This window comes from Sesamum indicum, linkage group LG6 (assembly GCF_026168435.1).
Source record: "Sesamum indicum cultivar Baizhima isolate 11 linkage group LG6, ASM2616843v1, whole genome shotgun sequence".
In the NCBI taxonomy this organism is placed as follows: domain Eukaryota; kingdom Viridiplantae; phylum Streptophyta; class Magnoliopsida; order Lamiales; family Pedaliaceae; genus Sesamum; species Sesamum indicum.
In genome coordinates this window covers 5,216,034-5,239,483 of record NC_142662.1, presented here as the reverse complement: position 1 = coordinate 5,239,483, position 23,450 = coordinate 5,216,034, and the positions used below count along the sequence as shown (strand labels likewise).

At 35.3% G+C, this 23,450-nt stretch overlaps 3 protein-coding genes and 1 long non-coding RNA gene across 10 annotated transcripts; 1 reads left to right on the top strand and 3 right to left on the bottom strand.

The window, feature by feature from the left end:
- Nucleotides 1-42: 42 nt before the first annotated feature.
- LOC105164990 (initiation factor 4F subunit (DUF1350)) lies at nucleotides 43-5,295 on the top strand. 3 transcript variants are annotated; one of them, XM_011083857.3, is made up of 10 exons: nucleotides 43-518; nucleotides 640-843; nucleotides 1,266-1,323; nucleotides 1,427-1,489; nucleotides 2,021-2,096; nucleotides 2,477-2,592; nucleotides 2,808-2,897; nucleotides 2,981-3,112; nucleotides 3,521-3,667; nucleotides 4,890-5,295. In XM_011083857.3, exons 1-9 carry the CDS (start codon nucleotides 43-45, stop codon nucleotides 3,653-3,655), a joined length of 1,350 nt encoding a protein of 449 aa, XP_011082159.1. In that variant the 3' UTR covers nucleotides 3,656-3,667; nucleotides 4,890-5,295. The 3 variants fall into 3 exon arrangements, with proteins under 3 accessions (XP_011082159.1, XP_011082160.1, XP_020550274.1); XM_011083858.3 differs by lacking the exon at nucleotides 4,890-5,295 and adding an exon at nucleotides 4,266-4,402; XM_020694615.2 differs by lacking the exon at nucleotides 4,890-5,295 and having other exon boundaries at nucleotides 2,480-2,592; nucleotides 3,521-3,891.
- On the bottom strand, nucleotides 3,993-5,975 carry LOC105164989 (methanol O-anthraniloyltransferase-like). Its single transcript, XM_011083856.3, has 2 exons — nucleotides 5,358-5,975; nucleotides 3,993-5,085 (listed from the first exon to the last, which is right to left on the bottom strand). Exons 1-2 carry the CDS (start codon nucleotides 5,790-5,792, stop codon nucleotides 4,159-4,161), a joined length of 1,362 nt encoding a protein of 453 aa, XP_011082158.1. The 5' UTR covers nucleotides 5,793-5,975; the 3' UTR covers nucleotides 3,993-4,158.
- Nucleotides 5,976-9,173: 3,198 nt separating this feature from the next.
- ROPGEF14 (RHO guanyl-nucleotide exchange factor 14) lies at nucleotides 9,174-15,055 on the bottom strand. 5 transcript variants are annotated; one of them, XM_088881826.1, is made up of 9 exons: nucleotides 14,879-15,055; nucleotides 14,618-14,756; nucleotides 13,278-13,409; nucleotides 11,011-11,400; nucleotides 10,757-10,911; nucleotides 10,607-10,681; nucleotides 10,248-10,517; nucleotides 9,750-10,097; nucleotides 9,174-9,663 (listed from the first exon to the last, which is right to left on the bottom strand). In XM_088881826.1, the coding sequence occupies exons 3-9, from the start codon at nucleotides 13,351-13,353 to the stop codon at nucleotides 9,295-9,297; spliced, it is 1,683 nt and encodes a 560-aa protein (XP_088737952.1). In that variant the 5' UTR covers nucleotides 13,354-13,409; nucleotides 14,618-14,756; nucleotides 14,879-15,055; the 3' UTR covers nucleotides 9,174-9,294. The 5 variants fall into 5 exon arrangements, with proteins under 5 accessions (XP_088737952.1, XP_088737951.1, XP_088737953.1 ...); XM_088881825.1 differs by having other exon boundaries at nucleotides 14,618-15,055; XM_088881827.1 differs by lacking the exons at nucleotides 14,618-14,756; nucleotides 14,879-15,055 and adding an exon at nucleotides 14,033-14,057.
- A 3,178-nt stretch (nucleotides 15,056-18,233) lies between these two features.
- Nucleotides 18,234-23,052, bottom strand: LOC148787653 (uncharacterized). The gene is made up of 2 exons (XR_016066236.1): nucleotides 20,114-23,052; nucleotides 18,234-19,764 (listed from the first exon to the last, which is right to left on the bottom strand). It is a non-coding gene; the product is annotated as an uncharacterized LOC148787653 (long non-coding RNA).
- Nucleotides 23,053-23,450: the final 398 nt, after the last annotated feature.

Genomic DNA, 23,450 nt, shown 5'->3' with positions numbered 1-23,450 from the left:
AATATAGAGGAAACGAAAGTTGCTAAATGAGAAGAAGCGCTCATGGCGTTTCCACGTTCACCCGTCCCGCGCTCCACATTTACGATGACGCTTTCTGATGAAAAGACGAAACTACCCCTGTCTCTCTTCTTCCACGCTCGAACTCCTCGTCTTTGCTTTCGCAGTTCGCAGAGTAAGCTTTCAATGGCGGGTGCTGCTCTCACTTGCAACACTTTCCCACAGCTCAAAATCCGATACGCATCCTCTAAGAGTTCTTTACACTTTAGCCCTCGCACTTTCCGAACTTACGATAGGCCTCGCCGCTTGACTTCCACGCGCGTGACGATTGATCGCAACTCTGATGTCCAAATCGGTAAACGTGAGGAAAAACCTAGAGGTAGTGGTTACAGCAATGGTAAGATGTACAGAAGGCTTGATTCTTGTTTGGTAATACCTCCAACAGAAGGCAAAAAGCCCAAGGCTTTGATTAAATTCTTGGGCGGCGCTTTCATCGGAGCCGTGCCCGAAGTGACGTATAGGTAGACTGTATGGTATTGTTTTTTGGAAGTTGTAACAATAAGCATGATGGTGCTGAATGCTGAATGTCGTCTGTTTTTCCCTTTTCTTTTCTTTTTTTTTTTTTTTTTTGTCTGGACAAAGTTACTTACTCGAGCTGTTGGCGAAAGAAGGGTACTTGATTATATCTGTGCCGTACAATGTGACTTTTGATCATGAACTAGTTACAAGAGAGATATACGAGCGGTTCCATGCTTGTTTGGATTTGATCTTGATGAATGGATTGCCTGAGAATGGAATTTCAGCTGCTGAGATAGCTGACCTACCGTTTTTCTCGATTGGACACAGGTGAATTTATTCAAGACTCCAACTAGTGGTTGTTGTCAAGACATGGTTGTTAAGTTTGATGGAATTGACTTCTTCCAATATGATTTCATGGATTTGTTCTAGAGTATTGGATAATTTTTGAAATTCTATGTTGTCACAGAAAGATCAAAATGTAATCAATGATTATTGGTGGTGGTCAAGCTACCAATTTAGATGTGTGGCTACTTAATACCTCAACCGTATGGCTTCTATGGCACAGATATAAATGATTTGTTTGTGAAAAACTGCCAGCAACATTGAGTTGTATCAGTTCTCTGTTATAAAAGAGCTTAGTCAGGCTTCAGTATAAACTGTTAAATGTGCCATGGTTGCTGCTATTGTTACCGCTGCCTAAATCATATTTGATTGCATTGGTTTGATTCCATACTTCAATGATTTTGCAGCAATGGCGCACTTCTTCAAGTGCTTGTGGGAAGTTATTTCTGTGAGAAGATTCCTAAGGTCCAGTCTGCCTCTTTGTTGTTCCAGCTGGCCATACGTGTGTAGTTTCATGAAATGAGAAATGCGATATTTGACGAGGAATAAAATCTATTTTTTGTTGAAGGCCAATGCAATCATATCATACAACAACAGACCAGCATCAGAAGCAGTACCATACTTCGAGCAGGTGCTGTTTGCTCTATTTTTCTTGATAGTGTTTGGATGATATACTGAAATAATTGCTGATTGGCGGAAAGTATAATATGCCTGTGAAAAAACAAGCTCAGAGTTCGTAATAATTGTTTTAAGTTTTGTACTCTACATAAATACAAAAATATAAAACATTAAGCGCACTCTATTTCATGAAAAAGTTGCCGTTGTAATGAAGGTTTTACTGGGGAAGCCAACTGGATGTTACTTTTTTAAGACAATACTTGTGGCCTTTTCTTGGTACTCGTGTCAGCCTTGCCTAGTTGTGCTCTCGTATCTCTTTTAATGGGTGAATGCATCATATGATGGCACATTGTTGTTTCAAATAATCAAGTACTCAAAGTAGTGCAATACATATAGACAAAATAAGGAGATGGAATTTTATTGACTACGGTACATAGGACTTTTAGGAAGGCCAAAGTAAGTTTTCCTTTTTGTTTCCCAGTTTATTTTGGTGGACTCATGCAGATCCCCTCAGATTCTGATCTGTCTGTTTGTAACACTGCAGTTGGGTCCTCTAGTCAAACAGATGATGCCAGTGATTGAGACATCCCCTATGTATTCAATGGCTCAGAGCATCCCAGGTACATTATGTTAAAAATGCTTCTTGCCACCTTCTTAATGTATTCTAGAAACTTTGCTTTAATAGAAGATCATATCTCGGTTCTCTTACAGACTTTGCTTCACTTTCTGGCTACTATGTGCATGGTAGTAAGTAATCACCAGAAATATTCTCTTCGTAAATGTAATCCTAGAATCGATTTGTGAAATCCTAGTTTTCTCAAAAGGATATTTCTGTTCTGTTGAAGGCATAGCCGAGACTTAGAAATCCTGTTTGATTGTGGAAACCACGAACTAGGTCTGTCTGAGTAATAGGTTATCTTGTATCTTGAGAAGTGGATAATGGTCTTGTTTTTGTCATTTTATATGATACTTCAGTAATTTTGCAAATGTGTAAATTAAGGAGATGGATTGAAGACACTAATAGACATTGCTGAAAGAGTTCTTCCAGACTATGATCCAGAAGCTACTGTGTCTTTGACCAAGTTTGTTGATCAGTTGCCCTCAGTATTTAACCAGGTATATGCAGCCACATAGTATTTTACAACCTGAGGTCAGTGACTTATTTGCGGACATATTACATTCACCCCTCTCATGCTTGAAATTACTAATTTTCCATATGCTTTTTCATTTGTGCTTCACATAAACTCTCATTTCTGTCCAATGCCTTAACAGATTTTCCAACATAAAGTTCTGAACTTATTTAAGGTTATCTGATCTTATAAATTATTTAGGTTGCACAAGGGATTTCTGAGTTCAAGCCAACACCTGCAGAGAATCTTGACTGTTTTAAGAAGTTGTATAACATTCAGCACACGTTACTGGTACTTAAGTACTATGAATCTTTAGGTCTTGAGCAAAATGGAGTCTTATAGAAACTTGTTTAGTCTGCCAATTTTTGTCTCAGGTTAAATTTGACTTTGACACAATTGATGAGACGGATCTCCTTGAAGAGACGCTGAAGCCTCGTGTTGAATCTTTTTGCGGAAAACTTGAGAAAGTTGTTTTACGCGGTAACCATATAACACCATGCATACAGGTAATATTATAGGTTAATGATGAGTTTTGTTTGAATGGTAAAGATTGAAAGTATGAGAGTAATCATGGATGAGAGAGTTCACCACTTCTATACCTATTAAGCAAATATAGAGAGAGTTACTTTCTTCTGTCTCGAACTCTTAAGGCTGTAAATCTTGTGAGAAACAAAGGTGTCCATTGTAATCGGCTCAAGTACAGACTTTATGCAGAGTAGACAGAAATTTTTATAGGTCACTCTTTGCAAATGCATATGCTTTTCCTCCAAATTGTTAACTCCAAAATGTATATACCTTGAACGTCCATCTAAACTCCCTGAACCTACACAGAATCACAGGCAAGCTCAAACCATGGGATGGTAAACTAAGATAGAGATAATATAAATGAATATATGGTTGCTCTGTTTCATCAGGAACCAAGGTGGCAAGTAGGACCGGTGTACACACCTGCAGATGCTATTGCTCAAGGACTTAAAGCCATTTCCCTATATGAAACGAGAGTCCTATCAAGAACCATCTGTAACTGGTTTGGCAGCCTTGAATCATAATCTACTGTAAAGGTAGGGTTGAGCTTTTGTTTTCTTTACAAATCTCCCAATCACTTTCTGTTTATTCTTTATATGAATTAAGTGATTGGAAACATGTTAATCCTCTCAAAATATTAGATAATAAGAAAGAAAAGAAAATGACGTGCCTCATACTTGTAACGAGAAGGGCTGCTATCATGTATTATTGTTACACTATATAATCATTCTGATGTGGATATTTAATGCCTTATACTTCACTTTGTCTTGGATTTGATCAACAATAGGTAATTATGCATTCAACTGTGTGCTTTAAAATTATTCATTCATAGTGTGACCAAAATTATGTAGACGAACCCGATTGACCAACATGTTGTCTCTTGCATTCTTATTATTCTCAGAATGTATTTAGACAATGATAGTTTTGTACATTCTTCTGAAAATCCAGATAATATTTGTCTACTATAAAATCTACACTGCTTGCATGAAAAATAAGTCTATGATACTTGGACAATATTGAAAACTATTTAGAGTTTAGAAGGAACCATGATGGGACTCAGAGAACTTGAATTTTTCATTAGATCGCAGAGCAATATCCTAAGCTCATCCTCGAACCTCTCCATTACTGCAACAGGCAAGGTCATTGGCACCACCATCACATCCTCCCCTTTCTGATTGCGCTGATGAGCATAAACAATATAGTGGAAGGTGCCACCATACATTGTTCCTCCATATATTGGATTTCCCCAACCAAAATCAACCTCATCAAATCCAACTTTAGATGTATCTGATACAATAAAATTCCATGGACTTGTGAGTTTAGGTCTTTCTTTTGTAGCAATAAAGTCTATTGTTGATCTTGAATATTCTGGGGTGGCTTGTCTCCTAGCTTCTTTCACTAGCTTTATTGCATAACTTAATGGACTTTCACATAGTATTTTTGCCTTGGAGACTTTTGCTGGACAGATTATTGCATTACCATAGTAACCCGAAGGTAAGTCTAGGCAATTTTTACCGCGCACATTAACCATGCACATGATTCGCACGTCATCATCAGGGTCAAATTGTATGGCCCTTGTGTGTGATCTCCACAGACACGCTGTGATTAAATCAAATCTGGAGGTTGAATGAAGTTCTGCAGGGAGATTTTTCCGAATAGCTTTGATTTCTTTGGGGCCAAAAGAAAAGCTTCGTCTTACTAGGTTCTTGTCATTTAAACTAGATGGAATGATGCTTTTTCCCTCTTCTTCGTATTCAGGATGTGTATGGGTGACATGCAGTGGATGTCTAGCAGTTAAGAGCTCCCTTTTCCATACAGGTAGTATGGACGGAGTTGGTGCACCTTTCGCCATCTCGCTCATGGTAGTCACAAACTGAAGTGAGCCAAGTGCATCGCTTATCACGTGGTTGAAGCGAATGGCTAAGACAAATCCTCCACACTTAAATCGAGTTACCTGAACTCGACAAGAACCATTAGAACTAGCACCTTTCTGAGAAATAAAAGCCTAATAGCAGGAAAAAGGAGGAGAAGCAGAAGAAGAAGATTAAGAGTGTATATAATGTATTTGTCCTTCAAACTTGAAGAAAGACCTGAGTTTTAGGGCTCCATGTGTCTAGAATCTTAAAAAGTCAGGGATTTTGTAACAATAGTTTAACACAGACTATTAGTACTGTCCTAAGTGCATGCAGGGAGAAGTTCTGTGCATAGAATTCTAGTATATTTTACCTGAACCAACATCAATGGACAGCCAAGCATCCCATCAGAGCCTGGGACATCAGAGACAAGCAATTCCGGGTACCGGCAAGGTGGCTGAACTGTGTCACCGAGCTGGACAATGCTGACACTAGCATCAGCCTCCACGAAGACCACCCCTTCTGCCGTGCAATCCACCATAAACTTGTTATCAGGCCCTTCAATAAGCCTACCTGCATAAGGGTAGTAATACACAAGTGTTTTTGCAAGTGCTTCTCTTATGATCTTGACAGGATTCAGTCCTTCCATAGAAGGTTTGCTCTTGTAGAACATGATCATGGGATAGTGACACCTTAGGGTTTCTTGATCATCTAAAGTAGATAATGCTTTGATTTCATGAGGAGTGGGTTGGGCAGGGACAATGAGTTCTGGTTCTTTGGGAGTTACCATGAAAGTGAATGCCATCATTTTCAGGCAATCTTGTGTTTGAAAAGGAGAATTGGTAGGTTGTTTCAAGCAAGTTAGGGCTGGTGGATTTGTGTTTGTGCGTCTGCAAATTAAGAAGCATCCCCATGACCAGTGTGTCTATAAATAATGTCAATTTTCCATAGTAAAAGTGGCTGGTTTAGGAGGGTGTTTAGGAGAAGTGTTTTATAAGCTTTAAAAATAAGATGTTACGAGCTTACAAGCTCTTCAACTTTTAAGACTGCAACTTTGGGGTTATGACTTTCTCTCTATATGATGAAATTGTTAGTATGCAAATTTATTACGCTATGTCTACATTACGAATAGTGCTGAGACTTTTTGACTTTTCCCTTATACATATAGAGAAAAAAGATATACGTATTCGTTGCTGTTTATCTATATATAGGGAAATATGAAATGCGTCCGTGTCTAGTAGTTCATTTTGGCCTAGCAGTTTGGTATATTCGTGTCACTGCAAAAATGAAGTTTGACACCTAGTTTAACTCATTAAACACGACTATTTGTCTAATAGTTAGACATGCACCAACCTTTTCATTTTCAGCTGTGCCAATACTAAATATGTTGTTTAATTATCACTACAATATCTATGTATAATAAAATAAAAATATTCATGTTACTTGAATAACCTCTTTGAATTTTGTATTTCCATAAGTATTAAATGTGTATTATTATTTTTATTTATCCAAAAAAATTACTGGATTTATTGGATAACTTAGTTAATAATCCAATTTAAATTTTATTTTGATGTAAAATAATACTGATGTTTTTGCCACTTGAAAAATAATTTTTGTTTTCTATTTACATTTTGATATGTGTAACATTAATTATCTTTATTCAGAAGATTTACTCATTTTTCTAGATAAATTTAGTTAGTAAAATAATCTAAATTAATTTTTATGTTGATTATACTTGTGTGTTTTTTGTACTTATTTATTGCTTAGTGTTCAAATCTAAATAATTTATAATTTTATTTAGTGTAAATTACAATAGATTTCTCTGAGATTTGCCATAATTACAAAATATATTTTCATTATTTGAAAAATTACAAATAGATCTTCTAATTAGCTGTTGTAAAGAGGTATTTGTAATTCTAGAAGAGTATTTATAATTTTTTAAACAACGAGAAGGTATTTATAATTATGATAAAATTCTGAGGAGTTGGTTGTAATTTATTGTTTTATTTTATTCATTTTACTGGAAATACAATATTTACCGTGGCTTAATTTAATGGTGGTGAGATGACAGCCTAAAATTAATTTAATGGCTTAATTTAAACACGAGGCACTAGGGATTTATTAGTTGCGGATAGTGGGTGAGATGACAGCCTAAGGATTTATAAATAAATCACGTTAATAATGACGCTTAATTTAATGATGTTGATTAATTAAAACATTTTATAAGTTTCTACATCTTGTAAGATGTTTCAAGAGCTTATAAAATATTGAATTTTATTTTAAAAATAAGCTCTCAAACCGTTTAGATAAAATAAAATGTTAAAACTTATAAAATATTCTTACCACTTATAAAATGCTAAGGTATTTGGTTTATAAGGTCTTTTGTTGGTAAAATTATTAAAAATGACATAATACTGTTAAAATCAAAATAAGTTGTTATTTCTTGACATATTTTGTATTTAAGTATTTTTAAAATACTTTCATAAAATAGTTCATGTTAGTTTAACTCAAATAAAAATGAATTATAACTTTATTTTTTGCTAGTCAAATATTAATATAGATATATAATTAATAATTTTTTTATCAATGGCTACTTCAAATGGTATAATATCTTAAATTTATATTTTTCCAATAAATATAACACCAATAATAACTTTTTTATGTTTAATTGTAATAATTTATTATTAATAATAAAGTATTTTTTTTCAAATGCAAAAAAAAAAAAATTAAATAGCAATAAAAAATTTTAAAATGAGAGGAGAGAGAAAGAGAGAGAGGGAGTATGTAGGTGTGGGTGCGGATGTGTGTGTGTGGGAATAAAGATACTTCTTGTCCTGCTGTATATTAATATCACAGAGCTTATAAGAAATTTTGATAAAAATTAATTTTATTTAAAGAACTCATTAAATTATTTTATTTTGAAATTTTATAAATTTTTTACAAAAAATTGCTAAATGTTTTTTAAAATATTATAAAGAGCTTATAAATTTAGTCAGCGGAAGAAGCTAGTATGGATAACAACAAATTACATTAACTCTTGCTCACCAGCGCCATTAGCTTGTCATTAACTCTTGCTCACCTGTCATTATGTTCATCCTCCCCAACCACCTCTTTTAGCTCATGCCTATTTTTTTTCGATAAATGTAATTTTCATAAATAGAAAAAAATAGGCCATGTTTACTTTCTCGCATAGGATTAGGACAGGATAAAGTTTGCACTAGCTATTGCATGAAATGCGATGTTTAAAATAGTTTGTTGTTTACAAACATTCAGTAATAAGAGTCTAGATAATAGGTTTTACTTGTTTAATTTTGTTGACTATGTCACTGTTAGTGTAATGACTATTTTGCCTTAGTATACGACGAAACATCTTATTACATCCTGTTTTTGTTTTATATATATATTTGGTGTAGTTATATATGAATTTTTATCCAGATTTTTTTTTAATATTGATACATTTGGTGAATTTTTAGACAAATGGAGGAATTTATTTATTAGACGGAAGCAAACCTTCGAGATACTAGAAGTAATTTTTCAAATGACAGAGAGTTTACATGTAATTATACGGACCTTAGAAAGAGGAATGTAATTATCCTTTATATTCGCACACCTAAAGTTTAATACAGAAATATTGAATTTTTCAAGTTTTTTTATAAATAAAAAAATGTATTTTAACTTTAATATGTTTAATAAATATAAATTCAGATTAACTAGTACATATTGCAGAAATGAGACTTGATCCGATTGGGCAATCTTGGGCGATAATATCGAAACACAATAAATTTTCTAGTTCATGAAATAATATGATATATATATATGTCCTAATTAGGCTCATTATAATTTATCATATGACTATATTTAATTTTATACTTTGGCATTTGAATTTATTCATAATTTGTCTCAACTTAACGAAATTTGAAGTTTGTCATATATGACCAATTTTTTATTGATTTTTCTATTGAAAAAATACCACCTGCAATGTACATATGATATTTAAGGAATGATGTAAATTTTTCACATGTATACTGCATTTGATATTTTCCCAATAGAAAAATCAACAACAAAAAAAACAATTATATTACATAGCACAAATTTCGCAAAATAAAGTTGATTAAAAAAAATAAAAAAATTTGAAGGCAAAACGTACCCTTATAATTTGGACATATGATAGAAACTAAGGCCACTGGAATGGAGAAGACAATGAAAGAGATCCTCATTGAATGTAGTGATATATGAGCATCATTTTGGTTCAACAAGAGAAAGATGGCATCATCTGCTGCATTATTATATACAAAAAGGGTAGAAGATTATCAAGGAGAATTTTGAGCAGAAACGCTGTGGCAAGCCTCTCTGCCTATGCACCACACTCGGCTCCGGCTAGGCGTTGCGCTAACTGAGCTAATCTTGGCTTCCTCGTAATGAGCTTCAACTTCTGAAGCATTGAAAGATTTTCCACTTGCACTATTCAACTGATGAATGAGGGAGTGCCTCACCCGATCAAGCATTGGACTATCTGATATTCCGGGGATTCTTGCTCCAACTAGATGTGACATTGCCACCGGTGAATTGGGATTGCTCATTACGTCTTCTTGCAGAATGTCGCCTATCCGGGACAGAATGCTGAATGCCAAGTTGGCCAGAACTCGGGAGTAGGCTTCAAGAATTGCGTGCCCCACATCCTAGGGTTTTAATGGATTAATCGATAGTAGACACAGTTTTTGCTCTTAAAATTTGAGACTTTGAGGATGAGGATTTCTTTACTTACCTTGCCATACTGGATTTTTGTCACGTCAAGGAACGTCTGTGGAAGATTTGGATATTTATTCTTGAGCTGTTTTAGAAGTACTTCGGCTTGGTACACTAATGACTCCGTCTTATCCAGCTCTGACAATGGATCTTTCATGAAAGACCATGATGTTCGAACTGGAGACTTGCCATTGTTTTGTTCTGTGATTTTCTCTTTCCATGCGAATACAGCTGCTTCCACTCTATTAATGGCTTCAAGAGCACTATGTTCAGATTTAAGATTTAGATAGGCGATCATTTCCTCAGCCGACATAGACTCTGCCGTCAATATTTTGTATAGTTCCTCCCCAAGGCTTGCCTTTCCGGACTGAAGCAAAGGACAAGGAATTAACTCAACAATTTCAACAAACAAATCAAATTGGTGTTTTTGAAGACTAAAGAAAAAGGTGCTCAAATTGGTTTGAAGATGAGCGTTTCCAGGGCCTTGGATGGTTAAGATAAGAGAGACCTCATTTACCTTCGGAAGAGCATCCTTGATGGGGACAGGAATCGGCATTTCAACTAAGACATTTTCGTTGATCGATTTGGCAGCTTTGAATACTTGATAGATCAATTTACCCTGATGTAACAATCTCTTTCTCTCTATGTCTGAGAGTCCAACAGGAGGTACCCGGGGGGAAGGAAGCCACCACCGTTTGCTTAGTCCAGCACTCCTGCTTCTTCCTTCTGCTCGGCTACCCACTTCCGCATACCAGAATTCAGTATCAACCATTGAATCAAGTGTTTCCTGTAAGTTCCAGAAAACAAAGAGGTGAAGTTCATACCGTTGAACAGGTGAAAATTTTAAACTGTTTTCCAAGTGGAGAGACCACCTACAATAAGCATGGAATCCAATTTCCGCAGAGCTGGAAGATTCATGTGGACGTCTGCTCGAGCTTTGGGGGTCATTATCTACACACCAAATTGAGTATTATTGTTAATCGTTGTCAGCATTGGACTTGCGGATGGTTTTGAAATAAAGGGTACCTCTAATGTCCGCCCGTTTGTGCCGTTTTGTTTGGCTGGAACCAGCTCAACCATATGGTTAGTTGGGGAGAGCAGCCAATCCATTTCTCTTTGCCACTTGATCTTTCGTTCCTCTGGCAACGGCTCCAACTTCCAGAGCTCACCAAAAACAGAAGCTGCAATCCACCAATATGCTTCCTTGCTCAGAAGATTGACATTATGAAAATGTTACATAATGACTTCTTGGGGGACTAAGTCACTAAGGTGCAGCTTACCTGCTAGATTCGAAATGGCATTAGACAGTGCTAATGCAGTGGAAACCCCCTTGGTACCTCCTGTAATATCCTCCCCGAGCAGCAACTTAGCAAATTTTTCTTTCATCCCTTCGACATCGGAAAGCCGGCTTCCATCATCTAGTTTTTCTTTTACATTGTAGCGTCGTGGGGTGGCTGGTGAGTTCCATTCATCCTGACACTGATCATCTTTCTTCATTATCGTCCATAGGGAGGAGAACGACCCAAAAGCATTTGTGCTGGAAGAGCAGCTGGAATCATCCTCATCAAAGGAATCTGTTACACACCCCTCTCCTCTACTAGTGCCACTTTCATTATCAAAAGAATGGCCGTTGAGAATGCAGCTCTCCAGGCCATTGTACGTCATTATTCCTGAGCGTTCAAATTTCAGGTTAGTTTGTTCATCAGATAGGAGACGAAGGAATTGTAAAAAATACCAGGTAATTTACTCCGAGTTAAATCCTTAGTTATCTACTAGAGATTAAAAAAAATGGTGAATCTCTGTGATAGCTGTGTAGATCTAACACTAATATAAAAAAAAAAAAAAAAAAAAAAAAAAGGTCCGCAAGTTTACCAGAGTTTATTCTCATACGAGGTTTCTAATAGGACGTAAGGTGAAATACGAAAAATTACAATGTCCAACTGCTGACGTGCTTACTCTTAACTATTCAATATTTCACACTTAGTGCATATAAGAAAATCCAGTGAGATACATCTTGGCCAACTAGTTTCTTTGACACACAAAGAAGCAACAGATGAGAACAGAATCATAGTACATGTCAATTTTTGTCTTCATTCCTATAAATTTTAGCACATTCACATGCAAACGCTGTGTCGTTACCCAAAGCTTTTGACTTATCAAGTCGTGCAAATCTCTAACATCTCTCTCTCTCGGTTGGTTCTGCACATGCATCAACTAGCACAGCACCCGTTATAATCAAACTCCACCAACTGAATCAACCACGAAACGAGTACAATCGAAGGTCCACCAATCTCACCCCCACCATTCATTTTACCTTAACCGAAAAAAATCTCCATAATTACTCTTGCAGTATAAGACGTATAATTTAAGAAAATACTCGCCAATCACGGACAGTTCTTTTCATGTTCTTGTCCCGTTCTTTTACAGAATGAAGAACCCAACTTTTAACCAAACGTGAAGGGATATATCTCACTAGATGACATTGTTTATTCATGTGCAGACTTAAAAGTCAAAACCCGAAATAGCTTAAAATACAAGAGGTGAGGAGTAGATGCCGAAAGGAGATGAATTCCTACAGAAGATGCAGATCCAAATGAAAACCATACAAATTTTAAAGAAGAAATGTCAGAGACAACGACTTTCTCTTGTCTCCACATGAAACGGGTTTTAATTAAAATAGCACTTATAAAGGTCCACCAATTATTATATCAAACCATAGCCATCACATACTGCTATTCATAAATCCCCATCACTTTACAATAAAGAAAAAGACTTTTCTCTATGCTCTCTTCATGAGAAAAGCAAAAAATGTAAGTCCAAAAAATTTGAAATTGCTGGGGCCACAAAAATTGACAAGCATGTCCAATAATAGACCATTCTCAACTTAATTGAGAACTGCAAGAAAATTCTTTCATCAGTAAATTCAGGTTGGTGTAATGTAAGAAGGGCCATAGAACTACTTCTTGCAGAGTGAAATAAATGTAAGTAAATGTTGTGACCCCCCACATGGGCAAATATGCAGACTGTTCAACAGATAAAGAGAGTGGACCATTTGGGTAGGGGGCTTTTACAATTGGCATCCAAGATTTTGCCTCATTTAAGGGGATTTAAGCCTCTTATTAATTTTCTTTTGCAATGTAGAACTCTGATGGAGAATCCATGTGGTAGGTAATTAGGTACTTCACCGACGATGATGAACAGGTGAGCAGTCCATGGTTTGTAAACTCCACATGACTTTAAATTCAAAATAAAAAGATGGCCCACGTTTCGCAACAAGTCTTACATGTAAATATCAAACAGTTCGCATCACACGAACGAAGGATGCAATGTGAGTCATACACCACAAGTTTACAATCTAGTCAGGTTACGCGTTGTTTAAAACAAGAATGTAGAGCATAAATCACGCAACTTACCAACATAAATACAAAAATACTTTTAGTGTGTGATAAAATCTCCCCTATAACACAGTACAACTATCCTAAGTGGATTATTATTATTATTACTACTGCTGCTGCTGCATAAAGATCATGGTTGAGAAAGAGCTTACTCTCTTGTTCATCAAAGTCGATGCTCACTTCCCTCATGTCCCTCGTGCAACAAGCTAATCTTCTCCTCATGATCATCTTTGTGTTACTATTTTATTAATGATATAATAAATCAAATTCTAGAGACAACCCTCCTGCAAGAAAAGGAAAATACAATCAAATTCAAATTCAAATAATAAATCATGGCTGATTCTACACATGAAATGTCACAAGCCCCAAAAGGAAGAGAAATCAGCTATCATAAATGTAGGAACAATAGTAATCCAGCACATGACATGTCATTACAGAAAATGCAGACATTGTATATTTACTTAGTTTCCAAAGTAGCTTAGTATATAGGATTCAATCATAAATTCTTGGACAAAGACTAGAAACCAACCAGATCAAAAGTCTCGATGAGCCACCCCTTTTACACACATCTACAAATCAAGTGGCTTAAATAGTGTGAAAGCCAGAAAATCATGGGATGGAAATTACAAAGTTGAGTACCAAAACAAGACGACTTCTCCCTCTCAAAAAATAAATAAACAAATAAGACTTCTCATGGAATAAAATTTAAACAAAAAAAAAAGGAACATTATGGGAACACCAAGATTAGCGGTGGCTTGTCCCCTTTTAGAGCCGTAACGTCTCTCTATAGGGTCCAAGTTTCTAAACCAGAGCTCCAAATATATTAAATAATAAATAAATAAATCAAATCTAGTTTAGATGTATGGACAAAAAAAATAGAAAAAAAAGTAAGGAAAAAAAAACTCACCTTACTTCCAACAAAATCCAAATGCCATTTTACAAGTTGAATCAGGGCTCAAAAAATAGTGGAAAAATGGAGTTCAAGGAAATCAGTGAGAGTGCAGAAAGTTGCAGATGCATGCCTAGTATAAATAAAAAAGAGCTTATGATGGTGTGATAGAATCGTGCAAGAAAAAGAAGAGATCAACAGAACCTTTGACGTAATGGAGCAAGCTTTTCTCAGGGAACGAGTCAAAAAGAGGGTATTTTTCTAGTTTGTCAGCCTCTGCATAAACCTGTCCTTTGACTGTGCATGAAATGCGCTGGAAGAAATACACACACTATGTGTGTGAACTGTGAAGTGTGGGATCATGAAAGAAACACTGAAGGGAAGAAAGAAACTCATTTTACATTTGAAGGGTAGAGAAAAAAATGAATCATCATCACACATAAAGAGTGTGAGCACATTAATAGAGTAAAGATTGAATCTTTTTACCAAAATCTTGAATTTTCACCCACCACCAAGAAACCCATGAAAGGAGAACAGAAACGGGACATCAAGGAAAAAGAAAACATGCAAGAAATGAAACCAAGAATGAGAACAAGGGCATACCTTCTTTTTCTTTTCCTGATCAGAACAAGTGGAGCAGCACAACGATCCTCCTATTACTTGATGAACATTACAGCAAAAGGGTTCCAAGAAAAGCTGTGCTTCCGATTAAATGCGGAGAGAAGAGAGGGGAAAATGAAATCTGAACAATGAAGTAGTGAAGAGAAAGGTCAAAAACAGGGGCAGTATGAAATATTAATGGCAGTAATGTGGCAGTGTCAGAATCCACAGACTAAAGGAAAAGAGAACAGAACGCAATCATACTTGTGGGGATTGGTGGATTGCAAGAATACAGAATATTGGAGTCTGAGGGCATTCATTTATATCATAAAAATACATATATATATATACACACCCACGCATACACAGTAGTTTTTGTGTGTGTTCTTGAAGGGAGGGTAGTTGGGGGGTGGGGTGCGGTTATGGAGCGTGGTGAGTGAGACAGAAAAGAGTGGGATTGGAAGGTGAAGTGAAGGAAAATCTTGATTTGAGGAGTGGGGTTTGTCCAAAAGAAAGTGTAGTTAATTGTGGTTCCATCAAAAGACTAAAAACCAGATTAGTTTCTTCCTTCCTTAATTATTGTGATTATTTGTACAGCGGGTTGTTTTACTACATCTACTGTTCTAAGTCTAGGTAGGAAGTCATTAAGTATGAGATTAGAGTTAATTAAATTTGGAGTAATTCAGAGTGTTGGGATTGGTTGAGTATGTTTTACCATTCAATACGCTTTAACTCTATGAGCAATTTGAATTTGATTAGGGACCTACTTTGGAGCGCTCATGTCCCCTTTTCTGTTTTTACTTGTTATAAACTCACTCATTCTTTCCTTAGTTTTTTATGCTCAAAAATAAATTCACCCATTTCATTATCATCATTTCAAATTAATCTGTAACACCAAATTATTTAAACAAATGCAAATTTAAGAGTGTATTTGGATTGATAAATTTAGATTTTAAACGAGAATTTGAAAAGAATTTAAGATCCATCCATATTTATTAAAACATAGTTCAAAATTAAGATTGAAGGATTTCATATCCTTTAAATTTGAAATTATCCAAATATATTCAAAATATTTGTTATTAAGGATTTTTGAATTCATGATTTCAAATCCTTCAATCCAAATGTAATCTAAGATCATTGTTTAAAATTCATCGATCCAAACACAATGTTACATAAGTTATTTCAAGTCATATATCTAATTCAAGTTAAAACTATTATCCAAACAATGAGTCCAACACCATATGTATATGTATATATATATATATTTAAATTGGAGCGCCTTAACAATAATTGGGAATTTCTTAAAAGGAAGAATTCATGGGACTTTATTCACTAGAAATGATATAAAATAATTAGGTTTAGGTGTTTGAGCTTTTCAAAATTAAACCTTTTTACTTTCACACTTTGAGAATAAAAAATTGGGTTTTATTTCATCTCTAGAAAGCTAATTTAACAACTTTTGGCACAACCCTAAAATATTGCACTTGGGCCTAAATGATGTGTTAAAACTTTATTTTGGCTACTTTTTCAAAACACTTTGTTGACATTCTAATAGAAAAGAATTCAAGTTGACCTTTTGCTTTAGCAAATCTTGGGATTTGGAATTCCATTACCCCATTTCAATAATATTATTCTATGATTTATGAAACCCCAAATCACAACAATTTTAATATTTGAATGGATAGTAAAATATTCTTTGTTTTGTCTACAAATGATTAACTATTTATGTATTTCATTACTTATGATGTACTGACAAATAAAAATATGTAATCTTTCCACTACTCATATTTTTCTACTGAATTATTTAATTTTATTTTAGACAAACAATACTAATAATATGATCAATAATTACAAATATATATATTATTATAAAAATAATTTTATACTCGTAGAATTGTGGGATTCGAATATATGATTTCTTTAATTATCAGAGATTTACAACTTCAATTTGCTAACTTTTTTCTACTTGTTCTTTTTTTTTTTTTTGCTATTACGAAACGATAAAACAAAATTATCACAATCCCACACAAAAGATTGTATCTCAACTAATTGAAAAATAAAGTTATAAAATATTGCCAAACAATAATAAACCACAACTAAATTTAAATTCATGAAACGTTTTGACAAAAATTCAAACTCGTATTCATTCGGCTAAGATTTGATTGGCCTATTATTGTCAGGCTTAAATGTTGAGAGTTGAGTGGGCAGGATAGGATTCCCTCCACTTTCTGATGATCAAAAACCGGGTGGGCCACATGCGCGCCAGGAAATGGGCCAATCATACTCACGACGTGTCACTATTGGGCTTTCAAACTTTTGGGGGCTGTTGACCTTTCCTAGTGACCCGAATTTGAATTCTATATGCCCTCATCAATAGTTATTATTAAAAATAAATTAATATTCATAGACCAATAAAATTTAAACATATAACTCTTACTTTTGTCAATTAAAATAGGTTTCATTAGACTATAATGTAGAGTTCAATTTTATTTTTGTTTAAAATTGAATGAAAAAATGAATATATAAGACAAAAAATATATATATAACTTATTTTTATTTACTCTATTATCCATATACATAATTGTTTCAATTTTTTTCTCATTCCTGCAAATAATATAGGTACATAATCTTGAAAAAAAGATAATTAAATCATAAAAAAAATGCTTATATTTAAATTTAATTTCTTTATGTGAGGACGTTGGTAGTTATTCCTATTCTATTTAAATTAAATAGTATAGTAAAGATGAACAACACTCATTATTATTAATAAAAATATTCATTTTCTTGTTTGATAAATATTCTTATTAATAAAATTTTTATATACTTAAAATTATATTAGTATAATATTAATTTATTTATTTTTAAATAAAAAATAAAAAATTATAAAAATTATTTTTTTTTCTCAATCTATTTTTCATCGTACTAAACAGATACACTCATTTCAATCATACCAAATAATTGAAAAAAAAATTAATTCTTCCCCTTCCGTCTTTCTGATTTTCTTTCTCTTTCTTCTTATTTGAACCAAATAAAATCTGAATTTAAGATTGAATGAGCGTGAATACTTACTTTTGTAGGGAGGCAGACTGGATTAGCGGAAAGACTCAAAGTTCGCTACTTTGGGCTTCCACTGGATCACTGTATCCTAAAAAATATGATAAAGTAGGCTTCGTGAAGTGTTATCAGCTGTCAAGAAAGAACCCTATTCCTTTAACATCGCCAGGCGATTTTACCAACAAACCATGTGTATTAAGTTGAGTTGGGGTGTATGTATATACTGTCCATTTTGACTATTGACTTGTTTACTTCAAAAATATCAAGTTCGAAATACATGGATTGGGCTTAATATGTAGTGGGATTAATGTCAGATTGTAATTAGGTCTTATGTCTGGATCTTCTAACTAAAATTGCCCAAATTATCTCCCAAGTCTAACTAAACTTCAAGAATCTGTAAGCCTTTAATTTAATGTGAACTGATATGTGTTTGACCAAAGCAAAGACTTCGATATTTGTGCCAATTTTTAGTCCATCAAAATACACATTAGACTAACTTATCAATAATAAAGTCTGTCATCCTAAGAAAAAAATAATAATTAAATTTATCTAATCATCACATGTCTTAATCGCATTTATCTATCATACATTAAATTTCATCCCACAATATATACAGGAATAACACTTTAACTAAATAAAACTATAATATCTCAGATATAATAAACCCTGAATTCAACAGTGTGACCATCAACATGTCAGCTTAAATCTCGATCTGAATCTCATTCTTTAAAAGCACTTGATGGTCATAGCTCACGGCTATGTCTGTAAATATGGATTCAAGATTCAGTTGCACTGTGCCCCACTGGTGGACGGAACCTTATACTCTGCTGCTTTTTCGGAGGGAGAAAGAAGCTCCACAATAAGGTGCAATCGTTTTGCCTTTTCATCATTCTCTTGGGCACATCATCCAACCAAGTCGAAAGAGAGGCTGTAAAACAAGCCGTTTCGCTCCCAAAATCCACAATGTGAAAGCCACTTGGTGTTAGCAATTGGGATAATCCTTGGCCCTGTGTACGCAGATTGGCGCTCCGGACTAAAAAGATCCTTGTACGAAGTATTTAAAGACCAAATTTGAATATTTGTCCTGGCCTTTAATACACTGATTTGGTGCACATGTGATGCAAAAATGCCGCAGAAGATATTAAGGCACTATTCGAACAGTTAAAGATGGACAAGACATGCATGAATAGCGCCTGCAGCAAACTATGTCGAACAGATTATACATTACAGATACTTACAGGTCTAACAGAGACTATGCAGGTGGGCCTATAATTATCTCTTCGAGTTCTACACAGCTAATAATCAGATGCTAACTGGTAGAACACAGACTATACAAACCAAAAGATTATACAGGTGGATAAAAAATAATAGCTTTCCTCAGTTCACGCACAGTTCTATACGGCCAACGACTGAAAGCTGCTTGTAAATTGTATTCTCTTTTGTTATAAACTGGCAATAACAACAAACGTTCTTTTCGATGCGGAACTAGCTGGCATATAAGCCTGCAGGATGGCTCTTGGCAAAGCCTGACAAGAAAATGAGTATTTCTTTACAGTTACACGATACTCCCTCATGTAGGGCTCAAACTTCTGTTCATCAATTTTGCTGCTTCCCACTGAGCCGACGTACGAATGGGTAACAGAAACAATCAAGACTACGTTCATTTAGTTAACCAGATTATAATCGGTCATGTACGAAAAACCTTGTCTGATCCACATAAGCTTACATCATAGATGAGCTCAATTTTAAGGAAAGTTTGTAACTGCAGGCTCAAAAATCAAACATTCTTTCTATTCTCTTCATGTCTGCAACAGGCAAGCATTCTAGTAGAAACCCCACTTCTCTCTTAACGATTATACCCATCCCCGTCGATGCTACTAGCAGACAACCATCCCCTACCCATGAGTTCATCTCTCAGCAAACAAGATTCCATGATTTTGAAACTAGCAGACATCCTTTTGTCTCCGAATCTGCGTTGATCATCATATATCATTAACAGTACCTTTTCTCCAGGCACGTTCTACAAGTTCAACACCACCATATGAACTGTCCCATCAGATTTTGGACCATCATGTTTCTGCAGCTGGCCCACTACACTGCCATAGCAGTTTTACCACAAAATATTAACAACCGCAGCAAGTGAAACAAGTGAAACAATATCACTAGTATCAAATTGTATAGTGAAGGTTCGCAATCTCGACATGCAGACGATAAATAAATCAAACTCGGAGGTCAAGAAAATCTTTGGATGAGATAGTTTATTAAATCTTTAATCTCTGTAGGGCCGGAGAAACGAGGAAGGCCAACCTAAGACTTCTATGCAAATTTGGGTACCGCACCCCCGTTACTATTCCCATCCTCACACTCATGATTGGGATCTGTAATACTCACTGCAGGTTTTGCACATAAACATCCCTTTCCCACGGGTGGGGCAAAAAGTTGTACCTGATCCATCTAGCTTTCTTCATTTGATATCTCAAGTAAGCTAATCCCATCATTTATGACATGGTTCGTGAACCGCCACAGTAAATCCACCACATGAAGCATGTCACCTGAAAGCTAAAATAGACCAAAAGGAATTTTGGTAAAACAGTATAAGTCCAAAATTATTGGAGGAGTGATACTATATATCATCGTCTCACTTCCTTTTTTTCCCATTCTCTAATTTTGGTAAGTTAATAAATCAGTTGTTAACAAACTAGGGGGCGTTGACTTCAGAAATTCATGCATTGTACCCCCAACGTCCCCTGGATTTCATCTCCCTAATGGCACTTTTTACCCTGTCTGATTTCTCCAAAATATTATTGAAGTTGCTGAGCTGGTTGGTGACAATATACTTGTAGGAGCACAATAAATTTTCAGAAATTCAGGCTGTGTTGCAATTAACATAAGACTGACGCTTAAAAGCAACATGCGTCCATGAAAACACAACCATGTTTCATTCATTTACAGTAGCAGGACAGCATCGCATCTTGTGTGCCTGTTGATCTACTGGCTCCATCCTGCACACCCAGAAGTTTTGGAAGCCAACAGGTTGAAAATTTCAACTAAGCACACTATCAGGAATAGAAAACGCCAGAGACAAAAAACCTGCTTTATCCCAAAAGAAGAAGAAATCGGCCATCTCAAGATCGTGAAGGATCTGAGATTATGGAAATCTAACCAACGGCAAAGACTGATCTATACTTAACAAGTAACAACAAATCAGAAGTACAAGAAAACGGTTGTTCTTAAAGATAAAATGAGTGAACAACACGTAGTTTACTAACCACAAATTTGACCTTGTACAAGAAGTAAATCAAATAAAGCAAAAAATTATCCTTCAAGTGACCTTATACATGAAGATGTTCAATTTATTACTCACACTTCCAAACAAGTAAATTGATCCTTGAGCGTTAAAGTCCAGTTAAAAGAGCCACAATTTAGCAATATGCAACCCCACTACTGGGTTAGCATTTGGACATAAGAACCTAAGATGCCAGGTGGTTCTGCTTATACAAAAAATTATTATGATTGCTTTCACAGGTATGATTAACTATTACTAAAGATGGAATTATCAGGGAGTAGAAATGAAGAACAATTTTATCCAACTACTAAGTTAGAAACTAAATTCAAGTACAATCTCCTGATTAAGTAATTTCGGACACAAGACACAGTTTTAGCATGAAGACGCTCAACTAAAAGAGCCACATAACAGATGCCCGCTTTATTTTGTTAATTACAAAATTGTATTCATGTCAAAAGACAATTATTGAAATCCTTAACTGTAACCGGAGGAATTTCTCGTACACCAAACGGAAGTAGGTAAGCAAAACTACACGTTACATATAAATGTATATTGACAAGCATAAATGAACAACTAAAAACACCGGACTCCCAAGGAAGCATGGCATCTTATCCTCTTAGACCATTAGCAGATAAGCCAAATAACTCTTAATTATACAAAACCTCGTGACACTACCACCGACAAAAATTACCATAAATTCACTTCATCCAAACAATATACATAGGAACAAAGAATATAACTCCAATGTGACATGAGGACATAACTCGCGAGGCCAGTGAGAAACAATTTAGAAGACTGAGGAACAAAACAGATACACATTTGAAGGAATAAATTATGAGTCTCACTTCCCCTTGCCATCACAATCATTGACAAGGAATACTAATGGTGTCATTGATGGATCCAACACATGCAAACAATAGGTTTCATGGTATAATCCTCTGTAAGATAACTAATAGGAAACAGATATCAGTTGGAGAATGTGTTAAAAAATCTTATCAGTTGATACAAAAGGGCAAAGATTTTCGGCATATGTTGGGAATTAAGAACAACAATATCAATCATGATATTCTAGTTAATTAAGCAAAACCCTAGTATACTACTTCAAAAAAAAGCATCACAGTTCAATGACAAAAATAGGACAACACCAATTCATAAAACAAAAGACTTTTGATTAAGAATATGTATTCGATTGACAAGTTCTCTATCATTCCAAAGATATCAAACTCTCATTAAGAAAAATATCTAACGCAGAAGTGCCAAAAGCTAAAAAGAGTATTACAAAGCAAACGAGAATAATTGCTAAGCAAATGAACATGCATAATTACCCTTGCATCTGCACAATCTGATTCTCTTTTTCTGGCATAAGCATTCGTCCTTGTTTAACTATATCTAGGTTGTTATCCATTCATTGTTCCAGGAAAAGGAATCATTTCCATATGATGCAACAAATAATTGATAAATCAAGCCTATCTCGGTGAAGAAAAACAAGATCTATCGCTCTTATTAAGTGCTGAAAATAGTCGAGTCAGATCCAGAAATACTCCGTGTAATAACAACAAATCAAATGCGAATTTAGACCTGAGCTGAATCAATATTAGATCCATGAATCCAATAATACGGCGGTGTAAATATCACATTCACCGCGGCCTCCGATTCAGTTGATGCAAGGCGGGAACCTGATTTTCGCCAAAAACAGCGATATGAATTTCGAAACCGTATGCTTCGTACGTATAATCACACGTACTCGTATTATGTACGATTTCAGAGTATAGCGACGCCGTGGACAAAGAAAGTTCCCGACCTGCACCAAGCGAATTAGAGGCCGCCGCAACAAAACACAAGGCTTAGCATATAGGGAAACAGTATTCCGTATCCATATGGAGCGCCTTAAGATCTGAAGGAAGAAGAGGTTTAAGAAAAGTTTTAGAGAGAGAAACATCTGCGTAGAAATGGAAGCAGGGTTTGCGAGTAAGAGAGGCGGGGGTGCTTTATAGCTGGAGGAGACGCAGCAGATGCTGCCACGTGTAGGTTGCACCGACGGCCGGTGCGGCGTTACGAAAGAAAGGGAAACCGAGTAAAAGTAGTGAGGGGGAGTGTATTGAGTCATGGATTTAGATTGAATTACGAAGAGGCCACTGAGAGGGGTGTGGTTTTCAATTGCCGCGTGCAGCTACAGTAGAAGCACGTGCGCGTGGTTCCGGACTCGGAGAAGTTGGACACACTTTATTCTTCATTACCAGCTGGGGAAAAAGTTGAGATTTTTCTAAATACAGGGAGGTGGCGTGGGATGTGGGATCTCAACTTTCATAAAATATACTTGCACTTGCTGCTCAATTTTTATTATTATTAAATAATCAAAAAAAATTAACTTATGTATCATAAATATTTTAATTAATCAATAATAGTAATTACCTTAGAAAAAATGTGTATATTTGTGAATTTGTTTGTCACACGGCAATGATGACTTCTCTTTACGGGAAAACGAAAGCGCACGAA

Coding starts and splice junctions, on each gene's coding strand:
- ROPGEF14 (XM_088881825.1), bottom strand. CDS start 13,353: ATGATCATGAGGAGAAGATTAGCTTGTTGCACGAGGGACATGAGGGAA. Junction 10,682..10,756: donor CAAACGGGCGGACATTAGAG/GTACCCTTTATT, acceptor TTTGGTGTGTAG/ATAATGACCCCCAAAGCTCG. Junction 10,098..10,247: donor TCAAGGATGCTCTTCCGAAG/GTAAATGAGGTC, acceptor CCTTTGCTTCAG/TCCGGAAAGGCAAGCCTTGG.
- LOC105164990 (XM_011083857.3), top strand. CDS start 43: ATGGCGTTTCCACGTTCACCCGTCCCGCGCTCCACATTTACGATGACG. Junction 1,490..2,020: donor CAGTACCATACTTCGAGCAG/GTGCTGTTTGCT, acceptor GTAACACTGCAG/TTGGGTCCTCTAGTCAAACA. Junction 3,113..3,520: donor ATATAACACCATGCATACAG/GTAATATTATAG, acceptor CTGTTTCATCAG/GAACCAAGGTGGCAAGTAGG.
- LOC105164989 (XM_011083856.3), bottom strand. CDS start 5,792: ATGATGGCATTCACTTTCATGGTAACTCCCAAAGAACCAGAACTCATT. Junction 5,086..5,357: donor GTCCATTGATGTTGGTTCAG/GTAAAATATACT, acceptor TGTCGAGTTCAG/GTAACTCGATTTAAGTGTGG.